Source organism: Talpa europaea (genome assembly GCF_964194135.1).
Source record: "Talpa europaea genome assembly, chromosome: 11".
NCBI classification, from domain to species: domain Eukaryota; kingdom Metazoa; phylum Chordata; class Mammalia; order Eulipotyphla; family Talpidae; genus Talpa; species Talpa europaea.
In genome coordinates this window covers 72,118,835-72,138,846 of record NC_140078.1, presented here as the reverse complement: position 1 = coordinate 72,138,846, position 20,012 = coordinate 72,118,835, and the positions used below count along the sequence as shown (strand labels likewise).

The 20,012-nt window shown below is 41.0% G+C and overlaps 1 protein-coding gene across 1 annotated transcript in view; it reads right to left on the bottom strand.

Moving 5' to 3' along the window:
- Positions 1–20,012, bottom strand: part of SMARCC1 (SWI/SNF related BAF chromatin remodeling complex subunit C1) — a gene marked incomplete at both ends in the record, with an annotated part of 181,317 nt that overhangs the window by 18,831 nt on the left and 142,474 nt on the right. The window contains one exon of the mRNA XM_084247855.1: positions 6,016–6,150. Within this exon, the coding sequence (XP_084103981.1) occupies positions 6,016–6,150 (135 nt within the window). The remainder of the gene's footprint in view (positions 1–6,015; positions 6,151–20,012) is intronic.

Here is a 20,012-nt window from a genome sequence, read left to right as displayed (position 1 = left end):
CCATTCCTGTTTATACCTGTGAAAATAACAACCCAACAACTGCATCTTGCTGCTTTCATCTGTACTTTTTTTATTTAAAAGATTTTATTTGTGCATACAAGAACTGGGGTACAGGACCAGAGGTGTGGGGGATGAGAGAATTCACTGGAGACAGATTGGGGAACACAACAGGCAGACTGACTGAAATACACTGCTGAAGGGAGCAGCGGGCAAGACAGGAGAGGTCTGTTTTGCCATGTGAGGAGTTTCCTGGCCGGCCGGGGGATCGAACTCATGCTGCAGAGGCTGCGGATAGCTTCAGAGTACTGTGCTTAACCCCCTTGTGCCACCAGGGAGGCCCTTCACGTGTACTTTTGGAGGCAGAAACCCAAGGGGGGAGCTGGCACTACTATTAATGAGTGGTCATTCTGTCTTTGTTGCAGTATGTTTGCTGCCTAAGGTAATGTGTCATCTTTAATTCAGAAATAAACCTGCTCCTGGGTACAGCATTCTTAATAGCAAATGAAACTACCCCAATTAATTCTGCAAGCATAACAACAGATTTGATTATATGATGGGCAGTACAGAGATGCATTACTATGAATATGCAAAAAACAAAGTTAAATACAGCTCCCCTGGGGCAACAAGAAATTAATTTTGCCTTTTCTTTTTTCTTAATTTATCATCAAATACAATGAACATTTCTAAGTTTGTATCCTATGTGTCAGGATATCCTAACAGCATTACCTATCCAGAACCCCACCAGTTTTTACTTTCATTGTTGCCGTCCAGGTCTAAACCACCATCAACTCATGTGGATTATTTGAACAGCCTCTTCAAAAGTCTGTTATTCTAACCTTGCTTCTTCATAACACTTTTTTATTTAAAAGATTTTATTTATGCATACGAGAACTGGCGTATAGGCCAGAGGTTTGGGGGGTGGTGAGAGGATTCACAGGAGACAGAGCGGGGAACAGAACAGGCAGATCCACCGAAGTACGCTGCTGAGGGGAGCAGCAGGTGAGTCAGGAGAGGTCTGCTGCGCCATGTGGGTGGGTCCCTGGCCGGCCGGGGATTGAACTCATACTGCAGAAGCTGTGGACAGCTTCACAGGCTGCATGTTAACCTCGTGCGCCACTCGGGAGGCCCCCGTTCTTCATAACACTTTTTATAACAGATTGGCTAAACTTTAAGGAAGATCACACCAGTCCTTTGCTCAAAGTCCTGTAATTATTCTACATTTTTTTTTAAAAAGATTTATTCATTTATGTATACAAGAACTGGGGTACAGGCCAAGGTGTGGGAGGTGAGAGGATTCTCCACATACAGAGCAGGGATCAGAACAGGCAGACAGACTGAAGTACACTGCTGAGGGGAACAACAGGCGAGTCAGGAGAGGTCTGCTGTGTCAATGGGTTCCTCCCTGGCCGGCCAGGGATTGAACTTGCGCTGCAGTGGCTGCGGCCAGCCTCACAGTGCTGCGCTCAACCCATTGTGCCACCACGGAAGCCCCCTATTCTACACTTTAATCACAATAAAACGAAAGGTCTCTGGATACCTTACAGGCACCTCTGTGATTCGGTCACCACTAGCTGTGACTTCATTCTCCTACCTCCTGTTACCATTTATTCTCCAGTCCACCGACCTACTCCTTAGTTCCTAAATATGTCAATCAAGCATTTGCCTCAAAGGCTTCTGCCTTGGTTGATTCTAGTGCCTGGAAGTATCTGCTTAGTTGTCAGTTTCTCAATACGGTCTACTGGAATGATACTACTTAAAATGGAAGTCTGTGTGAGGAGATTCAAAGTAACCAGACTTTTCTTTCTGATGTTTTCTTCATATAGTTTTTGAGAGATTGAGAAAATTTATATGAAGTGCTTTATTTAGCACAGTGACTGGTCCAATAAATGTTTACAAAGTCAACAAAAGCCTATAGAGATTAAGAATTTAATATATAGTTATTGACAACCAGTTTACATAAAAGAGGCATGTATAATACTGAACAATTAACTGTGCTTTACACTGTTTCAGGCATATGCCATACTTATCATTTAATCTTTACAACATAGTCATGTACAGAAATCATTAGTAGGAACACAGCCATGGCTTTGCTTACTCACAAGCTGGGGTGGGAAAAATAGGTTGTCTTAAATGTGCACAAAAATGAATGGTGGACATTTTGAAGTCCCTAGGATTCTTTCTGTTTGTGAGTGAAACTCCAAGTTGGTCCAAGGATTTCTCTTCCTAATATTTACACTGTCCCATTGAAGCCTGGTCTGTGTGATGGAGAGAATATAGCACAAGTAAAGGGATGTGATTTTTTAAAAATTTACTTATTTATGCATACAAGAGCTGGGGTATAGGCCAGATGTGCAGAGGGGTGAGAGGATTCACCAGAGACAGAGGTGGAGCAGAACAGGCTGACTGACTAAAACATACTGCTGAGGGGCTAGCTCCCTGGCTGGGGATTGAACTTGTGCTGCAGAGGCTGTGGATAGCTTCATAGTGCTGACACTTAACCCCTTGCACCACCAGGGAGGCTCCAGGGACGTGATTTCTAAGTTTAAGTTACAAAAGATATATACAGTAGTTTCATTCTGGGTGCTCTTTAGAATCACTCACTCTGGGGGAAGTAATTTTATGAGTCACTCTACGGAAAGGTCCAGATGTCAAGGAACTCAAGTTTGCTGCCAACAATCACACAAACCTAAAGCTATATCCGCCAACCCCAGGTAAACCTTAAGGTAACTACAATCTCATGAGACACTCTGAGTCTGAAGCACTCAGATTCCTAACCCTCAGAATCTGTTTGAAATAGTGCTTTCTCTGTTTTCAGTCACCAAGTATTGGGGCAAATTTATACAGGAATAAATACTATGGGTGTGTTACTTTCATTCAGTGGCTAGGGACTGTTCCGCACAGCAGAATATTTTCCCAACATTCTCAGTTGTGCTGTTCTATTCAGACTATTCTAGAAAATGTTTTATGTGCTTTGATTAGAATTTAACATAAAAAAAAAAAAGTCAAGTGAGGAAAAACAGGAGTTATTTGAGATAAGTAATTACTAAAAATCCAAAGCACAAGGGAAATTCTGAAAGGCCAGGAAAAATGGAGTCACTGAACACATGGCCCTTGGGTGTTGGGAGTCAGTGGAGAATGGGAAATGGCTGTAGGCTGTTATTTGGGGACAATTTCATCAGTGATTAAAAAAAAAAAAAAGATTTATTTTTATTTATGCATACAAGAACTGGGGTGCAGGCCAGAGGTGTCAGGGTAAGACGATTCATCAGAGATAGAGTGGAGAGCAGAACAGGGGATCTACTGAAATATACTGCTGAGGGGAGCAGTGGGCAAGACAGGAGAGGTCTGCTATACCATGCGGGTTAGCTCCCTGGCTGGGGATTGAACTCCTGGTGTGGTGGCAATAGCTTGATAGCGCTGAGACTTAACCCCTGTGCCACCAGAGAGGCCCAATTCCATCAGTGTTTTAGAGAGTGGAATTTGCAGGTTCACCCTCTGAAGGTGACTTAGTTGAGAAAAGAGCCTACTGAAAATCTCCTTGCTATCACATCAATTCTGTTTCATTATATTACAGAGACCTATTATCCCAAACACCCTGAAAAAAAAAAATCTGTAAAATGACTAAAACTCAGCCCATTTAGGTAAGATAAAGGCAGATATTCATTCTTCAAAGCTCCAGTTGCCCTCTAAAAGTTTTCAATATCCCCGCCCCCGCCCGTCAGTATTCCTCCTCTGTTTCCACAGGAACACCAATGTCACTTTTCTTAACTGTCTCTCCCATTAAACTAAACTAAGTCCCCTGAGGGTAGGCTTTTCTTTCAACTTTCCCAGCTTCTGACTGACACTGGCACATGTCTATTCAAACAACACTTAAACAAGGGTCTATGATGTGTTGGTTCTGTGTTAACAAAGAAACTTGAATAAGTTTGCCCTTAAAGAGCATATACTCTGGTATAGGAGGATGAGTACATTAAGTTCTCGGTTAGGCTGCACAGCAGCATATGGAGAGGGGCATGTTACCCACAGGTACATGGCTGAGGGACACAGGTGATATGCAAAGAATAGGGAAAAGGAACTTGGTGGCAGAGAAGTACTATGCATACATGTTACACAAAGAACATAGTCCTAGGAAAGCTCCAGGTGGTGTGGCATCGTTGACGGACAGAGGGTGATGGTGATGAGGCTAGGATGGCCAGCAACTTCTGGGCAAGGAGGCTGGTGGTGTGAGAGATGCGTCTGGGGTCAGGGAACTGGGGTATAATAGTGCAGGGTGTGGGTAGGAGTTGATGAAGAAGCCTCTCCTTCCTCATGGGGTGAGAATGCCTTTGTTAAGTGGCAGAGTTGTTCTTAGAACAAAATGAAAATGGGTTGCTCTCAAAAGGAACTTGCCAGAAGGCATGCTTGATGGACCACTAAGAAACAGATTACCAAATTTCTTAAAAGTCAAAACTCTTCTGGAATGGTTTAATTTTAAGGTTCATTAAGACTGTATTATTTATAGATAACCAGTATCATCATCTTTTTTTTTTTAAAGATTTATTTTTATTTATACAAGAACTGGGGTACAGGCCAAAGGCGCGGGAGGGTGAGAGGATTCACCAGAGACAGAGTGGGGAGAACAGGCAGATGGATCGAAGACACTGCTGAGGGAAGCAGCGTACGAGGCAGGACAGGTCTGCCATGCCATGTGGGAATCTCCCTGGCTGGCTGGGAATTGAACCCACGCTGCAGAGGCTGTGAACAGCTCCACAGCACTGCGCTCAACCCGCTGCACCACCAGGGAGGCCCAATAACCAGTATCTTCTATGTCAAAGTAATTTTTTTTGACATATAAGGTCAAAATGTCAAAATAATCACAGGGAGAAAGTCTTAATTAAACCCTCAAATTCCAGAATGTGTCAGTGTAGAAAGCTGATTCCGTTTCTAGTCAACTCATCAAAAAAAAAAAAAAAAAAAAAAAAAAAAAAAAAAAATCTTCAAAGAGCTCAATCTTTGCTTCTTGAAAACTACCCTTGAGGGCCTCCCCGGTGGCGCAGCAGTTGAGCGCTGGGTTGCGAAACTGCGCGCGGCCTCTGCGGCGCCGGTTCAATCCCCGGCTGCTCCCCGGCCAACGGAGGAGGGTCCCACATGGCGCGCAGACCTCTCCTGCCGCCCGCTGCTCCCCTCAGCAGTGTACTTCGGTCCTTCTGCCTGCTCTGCTCCCCGCTCTGGCTCTGGTGAATTCTCTCACCCTCCCTCCCGCACTTCTGACTGTACCCAGTGCATGTATAAACAAAACAAGCAAACAAACCAGCAAACAAATAAATAAAGCATGCCTCTATTAAAAAAAAAAAAAAGAAAGAAAAAAAGAAAACTACCCTTGAAATAACCATTGCTTCCCAACCCTTCCTATGTTTCTGATCTTTTGTTGTTTCTAGACCCATTCACACTTTTTTCTTAATTCTTTTGATCCTAGTTGAGCCACATCCTTCTATCAATAGTTTGTGCCCCAGAGAATGCTGTTTAGGAGCTCTGCACAGGCCTAGTTCCACCTGCCCTTTACTGTATAGGGGAGGGAAGAGAGAGGTGAGAACACAAGGTTCGGATCTGAGAAGGTTTGATAAAAAGGGATCACAGAAACAAGGCTCCTAAATCAAGATTAACTTCTACTTTTGGATATTTCTATTCAAGAAACAAATTAAGAAAGTCCATGAGTCAGATAATGGATCTGTATGAATTCTACTTTATTGGTAACAAGAGAATAAAAGAAGTCTAAGACCCAACTTCCGCAGGATGAAATATTTGATACCACCATGTAACAAGGGGGAGGGGTTGCATAATTATTTTCACAATGTTTATACTCTTTTATTAATCATCGCTATTTGATAATGCTTCTGAAAGGGCAAACAGAAAAAAGGATAGAAGATAGCCAGAGGCCAATAAAATAGGATACCACTTATTTATGTAAGTTGTACTTTATGAAAGGTGAGGAAAGTTTAACTGCTAAAAAGACACTATAAAATTCCCCTTACTTACAGCTTCTTTTTCTCTGTCCATTATAGTTTCCAGTTCCTCAAAATGTCGAAGTTTGATCTCCAGTTTCTTCATTTGAGTCTCAACAAGGAGAGCTACCAGAGACTTAATTTTTCTCTCTTCCACGGCAGCCAGGTGCTAAAGGGCAAAAGATTATTCAAATTACACAGGCTAACATATAATAAACAGTAAAATGTTAAAGTTGCTATTCAAAGTGGGAATTACATAATTACGAAAAATGCCCAGGCCCCCTTTCCATATTTCCACCAGGGTAAAAATACATTTATTCTAATTTAAAATAACTGTCCCTGAATTTCTGCTCAACAGCACACAGAGGAATTGGTCACATCACTCAGAGAGGATGAGGAAGTCAGACTTGGCAAAGGTCCAAGAAGATCCACTTTTTCATGACACCATCCCAAAGATTACACTAGCATACTTCTAACACCACTTTGCATTCATTTTTATTTTATCTGTTGAACTTATGTTCTTATCTTGCTGATATACAAGGTTTTGAGAAATAATATGGACTGATTGTCTTACAGATCTCCATTTTTCTTACAAAATCTAGAAGGAATTAGTGTGAGAAAGTGGTTTATACAGGCTTTTGGGAGCAAAACTGACAGACAACAATGAAACAAGAACCTTATTTTTCAATCTTTTATACCTGAAAGAAATGTTTTATAACTATGGAAACCTCTATGCAGGAAGATTGGGAAGTATGGGCAAGTTTTATGAATGAATCTATAACTACTAATGATCAAGCTAACTTCTCTCAATTACACTGAACTTCATTATCACCAAAAGTTTAGAGAAAGATTACATGATTTTAAGCCTGCTTGTATTGTGTAGGGTTAAACCAATTTCTACGAAACATATGCACATCTATAAAACTGAAAGTTTAGAAGGTCAAATAAAAAACCTCCCTCTTACTTGTGTTGTCTAGCCATTCCTTTAAGATACTAATAATGTTACCAGGTTCAGGGTCTAATATAAAAAAGTCTCCTAGACTTGGCTTTGGCAGGAAACTTTCTATTTTCTTGATATTTATACAGGAAATTAGGGACATCCCTCACTATTATCAAATAAACACACCAAAACATTTCCTCTCAGAACTGAACATCATGAATTTTCAAATAGAAAGGGACCACCAAACAACAAGAAAATGAACATTAAAAAAAAGATCCACAGCCAAGGAATAGCTTTGGAAATTTAAGAATATAAGACTGTAAATATCCTAGAGTTCCATAAAAGGGGGTGGGTGAGTTACGAACAAAAATCTAAATGTCATCAGGCTTCTGAAAATAAGGTAAAATTTCTTTCAAATTCTGAGGAACAATGAATTTTAAAAACAGAAATTTAAGTCAAGTAAGTGTGAGTACAGAATAAAGACATATCTAAAACCAAGGACTCAACATGCATTGCAAGAATGTAAAAACCCACAGACAATGAGAAAGTATTTGCAAATCATGCATCTACTGAGAGACCTATATGCAGACTATATAAAGAACTCTTATAACTCCTGTCTAGGGATAAATATTACTGGTAGAAGAGTTACAAAACAAACACATGCTAGTCACTGTCTCAAGATACTTGGCAAATGCTGAAGGAATCAGATGTAAGAATAAAATTCCTGCAAACTCCTTTAGAAGGGATAAAGATTCCTTTAAAAATCTTAATCAAATGTTACTCCCAAAGGAGAATGACCAAACTGCCATCTAGCATCAACTCAGTTCTCCTCTCAATTATATTAACATCACAGAGGAAGGTTAAATCATCTACATAGAGAATACACCATCACTGGAGCATCAAAATTTTATACACATCTGGCATTCACTCAAAAAAACAGACAAAGATATAGACACTGAACCTGGTAGGAAAGAACTTTAAAGTATTTTCAAGAAAATCTGGATACAAAGAACTTCTTATACAACCTATATATGGGATTAAAAATCAAAGTTTACCTGATTGAAAATATGATTGAAAAATGTAGTAACTAGAATTAGTAACTCAACGATAAGGCTTAAAAGCAGACTTGACCAGTGAACAGAAAGACAGGTGAGCAAAACAAAGGAGAAAACAAAGCCTCTTTAACAAATGATGCTGGGAAACATGGACAGCCACATACAAAAAAGGGAAACTAAATCCTTACCTAACTGCATACACAAAAATTAATTGAAAATGAATTAAAGACTTGGATAGAAGGCCTGAAACCATAAAATACTTAGTATTTTAAATTAAATGTTATTTAAATTTTGGTTCTTAAAAACTTAGAAGCTTAAATCACTATTGGTATCCAGAAGTGTTTCAAAAATGGTGGGTATCTTTTTTGAGCTAACTGCTTGGTTTTTATTGTAAACACTTAAAGTAATTTTTAATGGTATGGAGAATTTTATCAGATTATGTTTCTGGGTTGGTTGGGATCACCAGGTTCCAAGTGGAAACCTGGATTTTAGTTTTGGTTCTTCAATAACTATTCATGTATCTCTAGGTTCATCAAGAACTTGTGTGGGTTTATTTCTGTATCTACAAAATAAAGGAGTTGAATGAACTCTAAGATCATTTCGATATTACACAAGAAAAATCTTTGTTACTGAAAGTCTTTGTTATTGTTATTCAATATCCATTTAAGAACATAACTTGTGTGAAAATCAAATATTTCATTCCATATTTTAAAAATAATGTATAATCCCTAACTAAAGCTTTCCTAACAGTCTCACTATTATATATTCAGCATTTTAAACTGAATTTAGTTTTTTCTATTTTCATTAGTTTTTTCTATTTCTTCACAACTAATATACAGTCTTAAATAGCTCAACTCAAATCAATGTGAGATTCAAGGTTAATGAGATGACTATAAATTCAGAGGCAGAGAACATCCACATCTATCTCAGGCATTAAATGAACCTAGCATTGTAGCACAGTTGGCACAAGGGAGTACTCAAACATAAGTTTGATAATTAAAATATGTAATTTTTTTTACAGCCTAGAGAATACATTTTTCTACATTGTTTTTTGTAACAATCATGTTAGAAAGGGAGATCAATAAGACCCTTTGATTCAAATAAAATGAAATAGGCTCAGAGAAGTTGTTTGTTGCCGATGTTTAGACTAGTAAATAGCAGAACTTGAACTAACATTTTAAAGTCCAAAGGATTTCTAATTATCTCCCTAAGACTATTTATAACAATTGATATTTTAGCAAACATTTTCCTGAGGAATTTTTAGAAGGAACCTATAGATTAAATATGGCCTCAAATGTCTTTCTTCTGAGAGGTGGGGGTCTATGATTGACATCTGAATCAGGGCAGACTCTTATGCAACAGAAAATAGTGGTACCATTTTCTGGTTCCCAGTCTGGGAACTTCAATGTACTATTTTATAAAACAGTCTCTCTGTAAGAAGTATAATGATCTGCTAGTGTGACTATAAGGAGAGACCCCAAGACATGCAGAGAGACAAGGTCCCAACTACCTCTGCCTAGGATTAGGATTTGAAGGTAGCTGTCTTGAACTTTGTAGATGGATTCACCTCTGAGGTGAATACTAATAAATGACATAACTGATACCACATGGAACAGAATTGTCCATTAGGTACACTAATTTCATAAAATCATGAGCTACAAAAAAAAAAAATTTTTTTTTATTTTAGAAAAAAAAAAAAAGCCACAGCTTTGATATTGGAAAAGAATTTGTTATCAGGAAATAGGGTGATGCTGTAACAAAACCCTAAAATGTGACTTTGGATTTTATTTATTTATTTATTTAAGAACTGGGGTGTAGGTCAGAGGTGCAGGTGGTGAGAGGATTCACCAGAGATAGTGGAGAGCAGAACACGCAGATCCACTGAAATACACTGCTGAGGGGAGCAGCAGGCAAGACAGGAGAGGTCTGCTGTGCCATATTTGGGTTAGCTCCCTGGCCAGGGATCAAACTCATGCTGCAGTGACTGGTGATAGCTTGATAGCTGAGACTTTAACCCATTTGCCACCAGGGAGGCCCAAGTTTGGATTCTGGATCATGGAATGGGTGCAGGTGAAAGGGACTTGGAAAAACCACTGGTGGTAGTTTAAAAGATAGAGGAAAACAGTGGTGGGTGGAGAGTAGATCTCTGTTACATGGCAATACAAAATTTGGAAACTGTCAAAAGGGTAATTAATGAACTTGCAAATCAGGCTTGGATGGCTTCCAGGCAAAAAGTAAATAAAAACTCATTTTTTGCATGTATTATAGCAGCTAGAAGAGAGGAACCAAAGAAGGAACCATTCAACTTTTAGGCAGAATTTAGAAGAAATTGCAGGGTTTGAAAATCAAACTGCTTCTGATCTCTGGTTACACCCAGCAAGGGTTTGAAACAGAAATGGTTTCAAGACAAAGATCAAATCTAGACTTCCAAGAATCATAGGGTATGCCTCTTATACCCTTCTCTACTAGACTAAGGCAGAGTTGGAGGAAGTGTTGTGTGTCAGCATCTTTATGAACATGTCTCATACTCTTTCCTTGAGCTTCTTGAATCTTTAAGGTCAAGTTTTCATCAAATGTGGAAAACTTTTCAAGCAGCCACAAATTCTTTTTCCCCTACCTCTTTCACTCTCGCCTTGCCTTCTAGGATTCTCACTACATGTGTGATGGAAAATCTGAATTGACACACAATTTCCTAGCTATCGCTCTACTACTATTCAAGAAGAACTAATTCTTTTTTTATTGTCTTCCCGCTTGGTATCAGTAACATGAAATGTTTGTTTCTGATTATTTTCTCTGATAGTAAACTTGTTTTTTACATTGCTTCTAAGCAGTCACCTATTAATCTCTTCATGTCACCAATATTGGAATTAGAAATCTCCTAGATTGGGGTCTCCCTGGTGGCACAAGGGTTAAGCACTATGAAGCTACCGGCAGCCATTGCAGCAAGAGTTCAATCCCTGGCCAGGGAGGTAACCCACAGGGTGCAGCAGACCTCTTCTGTCTCGCCCGCTGCTCCCCTCAGTAGTGTATTTCAGTCAATCTGCCTGTTGTGTTCCCCATTCTGTCTAATGTGAATCCTCTCAACCCCTGCACCTCTGGCCTGTACCCCAGTTCTTGTGTGCATAAATAAATCTTTAAAAATAAATAAATAGATAAAAGCCTAGGACAAGTAGAAAGCAAGCCATGAAAGCTACTGAGCAGCAAAACTGGGCTGAAATTTTTAGCCAACAAAACCCATTGTTTATGGACAATGAATACATTCAGGGCTTTCCATTAAACTAAATCTTCTTTTCCCAAGTGTTTCTTTATTCCAGGGAACAGTTTATCATTCCATACATAGGAATTTATTCACAACAGTAAAAGAAACCCTGGGGATTGGAGCTCACCAAGGACTTAGTACATTTTTACAACACTGATGACTCAATTCCAATCAAGGTCAGAGAGGACAACTGAGTCTTGGGAGCCAGGCACTGGTAAGTATGAACATGGACTGTGAAGGACAGTGGGGCAACACCTTAAAGCCATTCACAGCAGTCTTCACTTTTTAAAGGACACATACTCTTTTGGGAGTCTTACCCCAGGAAAATGCATTTAAACTCAAAATAATGTATGTACTTTAGAGACTTCATGAAACCTATCCAGTGAATTCTTACAGGTCTAAGCTCTAAGATTAATAACTGTTGATATAGATTGTTACAAGATATCCATTTATACCTACTATTTAAGAGTCTGAAGCATATCCCTACCCACTTTCCTGCTCAGGTTGAGGGCTACTCAATAGATAGGTTATACAAGTTTTGAGGAAAAGGTTAGCGTGCAGTGAGCTGAAGCTTTGTGAGGAGTCTGGACTCCTTTAATTATTACCCTTGTTTTTAGTTATTTCAGGATTGGTCTATAGGATTTTGGGGTGACACAACATTTTCCTCTTTTGATAAGATTCTCAATTGGGTGAGAGTTGTTAAGAAGCATAGAGAAGACTACATAGGCAAACACCCGCTGCAGGAATGTGGAAGGAGTGGTGTCTGCTGGTGTCCAACCTGGGGGTTGGCACTAGCCTATTTCCTTCCAAGCAGACAAATTTGGCGCTAAAACATAGAAATGCCTCTGGAACAGTTCTCATTCCAGAAAATCCCTCTTCCAGGTCTGATCCTAGATAAAGTAGTGATTCTGTACCAAAGTCAGAGAGCTGAAGGGGATTCCTTTTGGTGTTTAAAATTCAGTTCATCTTCTCTTTGCTCTATCACTGTTACTATCAATGGCCTTAGCCAGCACAGAGAAGGTGTTGATTGTTATTGTTATTTGCACAAAGATGCCAAGTAAGGAAGTAGCAAAGGCTTTGTCTGTAACTCTTATCACTGACAGATGAATGGCTGTAGTCTACCTAGTTCCTTGGTTGTACCTGTTTGTAGTCCCAGTACCGGGAACACAGATATTCAGAATCCCTTCATAATCAAGATACCAAATATCTGAAAATCATTCCCCAGCTCTAACAAAACTTGCCATCTGGGATTTGGAGACAAAGCAAGGCTTTGTGCACACTGCTGGAGATTACAGAAGGGCGGTCATAGAGATCTGAAACCAACTTTTCACGGTGACCCAAACCTCACATCACCTTTTATTTTCTTAGGGAAAGGTAGGGGTCAAGGTGATATGAGGATGTGAAAATGACACTGTAAGTGCCAGTGATTCTCTATAACTTCTCCACAGGACTTGCGCAAACACAAACGGGGGAACCCCTACACTCAGACTGTAGCTGGTGAGAAGAACACGTTGGGTCCTACAACACAAACCTGCAAACCGAGCACACTAATGGTCCTAGGTTGCCATTCTGGTCCACATTTAGCTCATCCCTTCCTGCTGTGGGCATCAGAGGAACTGTCCTACTCCAAATGAAAGCAGCAACTCACAGGCCTTTGCTGCCTCAGGCATACTCCAACCATCATGGAAGGCATACACATCTATCTCATAGAGGCCTCTCTTTCTCTCCCGGGTCCCTTTTCATATATATTTTGTCATGTCCACAAGGGCTAGAGGCTGGCCCAAACACGCTTAGCAACAAACGAGGGACTACCATGAAGGATTCCAAGCAAGTGATTAGCCAAAGCATTTAGATTAGTATAAAGATGGGAAAAACACTGATCCCCAAAAAAATAAAAGAGGGAATTTCTAAAAGGTGAATTTGTGTATTCATGCCTAATCTTTTCCTACATTCTCCCATCATTTGCACAATTTTTGTCAAGTCCAAACAAAATTTGAGAAGAGGTAGATAGCTTCTTTCTACTTGTGCCTTCATTTTTGTGATGCTCCCAGGTTATGCTGTGAAAGCACTAACCTTGTTTGGGAAGAGGTGGGGAGTGAGAGAGGGGTTATGTGTCAAGGACAGGCAGCAGTGACTAGTCGGGGCTTCTCTGTCGGCAAAAATCTCAATCTCATCCAAACCATGTGTTCAATTTTTGCTCCTGGATTCTGTTCAGAATGTTCATGCTGTGCTTGCTGTTGCTGATGTGCATGGCCAGACCCATCCTGCCAAAATGACTGGTGCACCTAATCAGATATAAGCAGGTCTCCTTGACCTCCCCATCCTTGTCCACGGAGAGGTCAAAGCTGATGACAACAGACACCTGTTAGGCATCAATAATGCCAGACTACATGTTGTTGGTCACCAGAACCTTTTCTTTGCCCTCTTGAAAGTGCTCAGTAACTTCAGCCCTCTGTTCCACCCTCATTTTACCACTCGGCAGAGCATCCTGGTGGCCTTCTTTGGAGAGTTCTGCTGCTTATCACCTAGCTTTTCTGCAAGTATGGCACAAGATCATGGCTAAGTGATGATAGCCCCATAGAGGTTACACATGGCTTAGAACTTCTGTGTTATTGCACACCATGTGATACTGCTTGATAAGTCTCCAATGTCTCCTCCTTGTGCTTCAGTGTGATAATTTTGGAAGCATTTCTGGGCAAATTTCCAGAGTCTTCAAAGGTGACAGAGAAAAGCAGCATCTGGCACTTCCTGTGCAGCATCCTCTGGATGTGGATGCTCTGATCTCTGTGGTCCTGAATAGCTATCATCACATCCACCTAATCCAGAACCAACACCTTGATCTTATTGGGGTCAATGAACTTGAATTTGGAGCACCAGTCCAGGACTGTGCTGGGGTGCCAATGACAATCTCAAACAGCATAAGCCAGCTTATGCCTCAAATAGCATAAGCCAGCTTAATTCAGGCAAAATCTGCTCATCTGCTCAATCACTTTTCCTGTTTCAAGGGTGAGCTTATAGTTTGGGGAGAGGTGCAGACACTGGGGATATGTTTGCTGGTTCTATCTGACTGAGCATAGCCAACACTATTTTACTAGTACCAGACTGGGCAATTAAGTTCTGTGGGGGTTCAGCAAGCATCAAAGACAATGAGTTCTCTTATATCTTGAAGAGAAGGCACAGAATCCTGGGAGAAGCTTGGTTTCAGCCAAAGTTCCTCAAAAGACTTCAATGAGTAAAGGGGGGAGTGTGGATCCCTCTGCAGGACTTCCCCTTGTTTGTTATCTATAAGGTTGCTTCTGATCAACTTGTTCAGCAAGGACTGGGCAGCAGTGTCTTCCTTCTCTTCATCTATCTTCCCTGCATTGACAGTGGTCTTGACAACAGCACCATTATCATCTGGTTTGAGTCTCTGCCTTAAGATGAAAGTTACTCAAGTGGCCCACAGGCAGGGACAATAGAAAGAGCCCCAGCAGGGCCTCCCCGGTGGCGCAGCGGTCGAGCGCTGGGTTGCGAAGCTGCACGCAGCCTCTGCGGCGCCGGTTCGATCCCCGGCTGCTCCCCGGCCACCGGAGGAGGGTCCCACATGGCGTGCAGACCTCTCCTGCCGCCCGCTGCTCCCCTCAGCACTGTGCTTTGGTCCTTCTGCCTGCTCTGCTCCCCCCTCTGGCTCTGGTGAATTCTCTCACCCTCCCACGCTTCTGACTGTACCCAGTGCATGTATAAACAAAAAACAAACAAATAAATAAAAACATGCCTCTATTAAAAAAAAAAAAAGAAAAAAAAGAAAGAGCCCCAGAAGACCCAAACATTGCCCCTCAGCATTGGGCTGATTTTTTTTTTAATCCAAAGAAACATGCCTCAGAAGGCAGAATCAAAATCCCAGAGGGCCAAATCAAAATTTGTAGAGAGTAATTTTCAGTGTGTAGGACTGGGTCTTGACCAAGAAACTAGAAATGAATGGCTGGCTAGATTTAAAAATTGCTGCAGTAATCCTGCCTGTGCTTCACCTTTGTTATGTTAGTGCACAAATTCTTCATACTGAGAACACTAACACACAAGGAACCTTATTCAAATAACAACTCTTGAAGAACTTCGCTAGTATAATCCCTGGGCTTGATTTAGATAATATCATGCAACTGTAGTCTTAACTCTGACTTTATAAGAGGACGCAATGGCATATTTATTTTGCAAGTGGGAGAAATAAAAGTAATTTGTGACTAGAGTGAAGACTGGTGAGTTAAGGTAACAACTTTTCTCTACAGGTGTGGTCTAAGATGCCTCATTTTGAATTCTGACAGAACCTTTCTTGACCAATAGAGTTGGACAGAAGTCGTGCAGCACCAAGCTGAAGCCCCAGGACATGACAGCAGCAGGTTCCCCTCATCACATAGAACAAAAGCTTTTCCTTTAAAGTTCTAAGCAGTCACATAAAAGTCCAACTACTCTGAGACCACCATAATATGAAGCAGAAAAAGGTAATCTCAGTGAGGTTGTAAGGAAAGAGAGACATCCTCTGGCCTCCAGGGGGTATAGTCAACCTAATCTTGGCATCTAGCTATAAACAACGTCAACTCAGGTTCTCCATAGCAGCCCTGCTATGAGGTGAATACGTGAGTGAACCTAGGCAATGCCACACAGAGCAGAATTTTCCAGTTGAGTCTGAGGTTTGTAAAAATCATATAAGATATAATAATTATAGCTTAAGTCACTATTTTTGTTGTAGTTACATAGCAAAAAAGAAATGAAGCAGGAGCATTCAGGAGACACAGGCTATGGATTTTTGAAAAAATCTGGTAACCAGGATAACCAAGGCCTTTCAAAAGAAGGGTTAGAGAGGGAGTGTAAACCCTTCACATACTGGCTTTATAGAACCTAAGAAGAATGAGGAGCTCTGAAGCTCCTCATGTACCACAGAAGATATATGGAATGGGGGAGAAGCAACCATACAACAAGAAGAAGATTAATGATAAGAAAATAGAGATTCAGAAAACAGCTGAGAACAACTTTTCATAACAAAGCATGGGCTCTAGCTGGTAGAACAGAAGTAGTTTCTATTGTTATACTAGGATACATACAAGATTAACTATAAGCAAAATAATCAAGTAAATCAACCTTTCCTTCTCTCTCCTCTCCACAGTTATCATCAGGTAAGAAGATATGGTACCAATGTACAATGCATAGTGTAAACCTATTTCAATCAATGCTTACCTGTTAAAGTCTTATGACTAAAATGTACAATGAAAATTTGCCTACTCAAGAATGAATTTCAGGCATAAGGGAATAAGTTATAAGGTATTTTTTTTAAAAGATTTATTTATTCATGCATACAAGAACTGGGGTACAGGCCAGAGGTATGGGGGGGTGAGAGAATTCACTAGAGACAGAGTGGGGAACAGAACAGGCAGACTGACTGAAATACACTGCTGAGGGGGGCAGCGGGCTAGTCAGGAGAGGTCTGCTACACCATGTGGGTAGCTACCTGGCCAGGGATCGAACTTGTGCTGCTGGCTGCGGATAGCTTCATAGGTTGCATATTAACCCCATGAGCCACCAAGGAGGCCCGTTATAAGGTATTTTTTTTTAATTTTTTTTTAATAGAGGCATGTTATTTATTTATTTATTTGTTTGTTTGTTTGTTTTTTGTTTATACATGCACTGGGTACAGTCAGAAGCGCAGGAGGGTGAGAGAATTCACCAGAGCCAGAGCAGGGAGCAGAGCAGGCAGAAGGACTGAAGTACACTGCTGAGGGGAGCAGCGGGCGGCAGGAGAGGTCTGCGCGCCATGTGGGACCCTCCTCCGGTGGCCGGGGAGCAGCCGGGGATCGAACCGGCGCCGCAGAGGCCGCGGGCAGCTTCGCAACCCAGCGCTCAACCGCTGCGCCACCGGGGAGGCCCCGTTATAAGGTATTAAAGAAGGATGAAAAAGAATATGCCTGTTGTCCCAGGATGAACACCACTGCAACGAAGACAGACCTACTTTAGCCATTTTAGGATATGTGGATTGGGTGGTAAAGAATAAATCTGAAAGAAATGTCTGTGGTCTCAACAAAATGTAATCTCTGTTATCTTGGAAGAAATGAATCCTACTGCTGAAAAAAGACATGTATTTTAGTTGTGGGGGTTTCTAGCTTATTCCAGCAATAGCTCTGGACTCTTCCTTCTATTAAAAGCTACACATCCAGATGGAAGGGCTCCAGAGCAAAAAGCCAATGGCATTCCTTACTACTCTTCTAGGTGGATCAATAATAGCTTGTCAGTAGGTACAATGAAAAAACAGATATGCTACAGATGAGTCCTTCAATATGATAAGGATGGGTAAAAGTCAGAAAGCATGCTCACAGTATGTGTTTTGGAGTTAGAGCTAGAATCTCTAATTACCACTCCATGTCAGAATGTGACAATTAAAATGTATCAAGGAAAACTCTTAATAATAAAGCTGCTTATAGACACAGAAGAAAAAAGAGTAAGAGAGAACTTGGATTGTACAGATAAGTTCTATTAATTACAGTAATTTACGTGAATTCCTTACCCCTTAATCACCATGTAGCACAAAAATGATTATGTGTGCTCTGAAATGTGTCAGATCCAGCTGTAAATGGCACTGAATAGTTCATATGTGCCAAGTTATGTAGTACAAGTGTCTGTATCACAAATCAGTGGGAAACAAAGGTGTTTTGAGATTGAAGAACTTAGTCACAGTTATCAGAAAGAAGAGTGATGGTGAGGGAGAAAATTTTAGTGACCTGAAAATAAAATGTGTTTTGGACACTCTTCTAACCTTGTATGGGGGTATCCCAGGGCCAGGCCAAAGCAGTTTCTCTGCAGTAATAGACAAATAGCTATGGGAAGGTATTGAGTAGAATACAATATACAAATGTTTGTGCCCGTTGTTGCATGTATCAAAAACTATGAGGTCAGAGGAAAACAATATGAGGCATTTGTAAAAATTTATAGGTAGTTACTTCTCTGGCATTGTATAGTGAACAGTCACAGTGTACAAAGAGGAGAAATAACGGGAAGGTAGAATGAGATACCCATGTTCTATGAGAGGGACAAGTGTCCAGGGAAGCCCAGCTGGAGATGAGAAAGAGTGGCTTTTTTTTCTGGTAGAACTGCAAGAAACAGTTTAGGTGAGAGACCAGAAATAATGATTGAGAACCAAGAAGAGTCCTGATCATGAAAAACTCCTATGTAATTTTAATCCACCAGAGACAGGTTATTTAAGAAAGTAAAAACACTCATGCAAGTATTTTTAAAGATTGTTTTACATATTGCATGATTCTTTTTTTTTTTTTTTTGGTACCAGAATTTAAGCTGTGTCTTAGTACAAGTCATCTTAATGTATAAAGCCTGCTAATTCTTGAGCATTGGCATCAGGAAACTGACAGCTAAGTTAATGTACACAATCTCATCACGTCATCATTATATGCCCAATAGCCACTAAGAGATATAGCACCTTTTTTATCTGTAACTTGATCATAGATTTCACTTTACCAATCTGACCACCATATTCTCATTGTGGGTCAGCAAAGAAGGGAAGAAGTCTACTCAGGACTGGGTCCAGGACTTGTGGAATCTGCTTGATTAGAGACTCAGAAGCAAAAAAGGTATCCTACTTCTTGGCCAGCTTCTTAACCAGTTTCTTTTCTTGTTGTGTTCCTCAGTGCCTCAGTATTCATGTGGGCACCTCTGCTTTGTCACAGTGCTATTGGGGTGGACTTAGGCATGACCCGTGCTCAAGAAATGATTGTCCTTTTGAGGGTCATACCTCTTTAAGCTGATACTTAACTCTGCCATCTCCAAAAATTTGCTGTGTTTGCTCTAGTTCCCATGCACGACTTCCTGAAGTGCCTCCTAGAGGGTGTCATAGGGCTTTGCTGCTTATGCTGTTTAACCCTTAGTAACCAGGAATGATCAAATACATTTATATGAAGTTTTTAAAAAATGGAAGGAACTAATCCATGGGGTCAGGAGACAGTTTAGGAATGACTCTTGAAGGGAGGCACAGTTATTGGGAGTAACAGGAAACTTTTGGGAGGCTGGTATTGTTATGTAGATGCTGCTTGTAAACACAAAGGTGGGGGCTCAATCCGTGAAAAAACTCACTGAGCTGCAGACTTACATATCCACTTATTTGAATATGTTATATTTCTTTCATTTTTTAAAATAAATCTTTTTTTTTCAGATTGATTAATTTATACAAGAACTGGGGTACAGGCTGGCCAGAGGGGCGGGAGGGTGAGAGAATTCACCAGACAGAACAGGGAGCAGTACAGGCAGACGGACTAAAGACACTGCTGAGGGGAGCAGTGGGTGAGGCAGGAGAGGTCTGCCGTGCCATGTGGGTATCTCCCTGGCTGTCTGGGAATTGAACCCGCACTGCAGAGGCTGCACACAGCTTCACAGTGCAGCGCTCAACCCGTTGCGCCACTGGGGAGGCCCTTTTTCTTTTATTTTTCCCACAAATTCTGCTTCAGGTTCATTTGTATAAATAGCACAGGAAGACACCAGTGTCCTGCAAACAGCAACCTTGGAGCAACACCAGTCCTTTTGTTCTCAAATGGTTGACAGGGGTTCTCGATTCTGGAGTTTGGGGACCTTTGGCAGCCAACACATCTTTGGGAACTTGTGTTGTACCAGCATCCTTGGCCCAGGGTTAAGCATTGGACTTCAGCTGGGAGAACATGAGACCCTTGAAGATGCGGCCATGTGCACATTTCCCAAGCTTGGTTTGAGCGATGTAGGCAAGATGACTAAGCTTATGGCTGCTGCTCTTT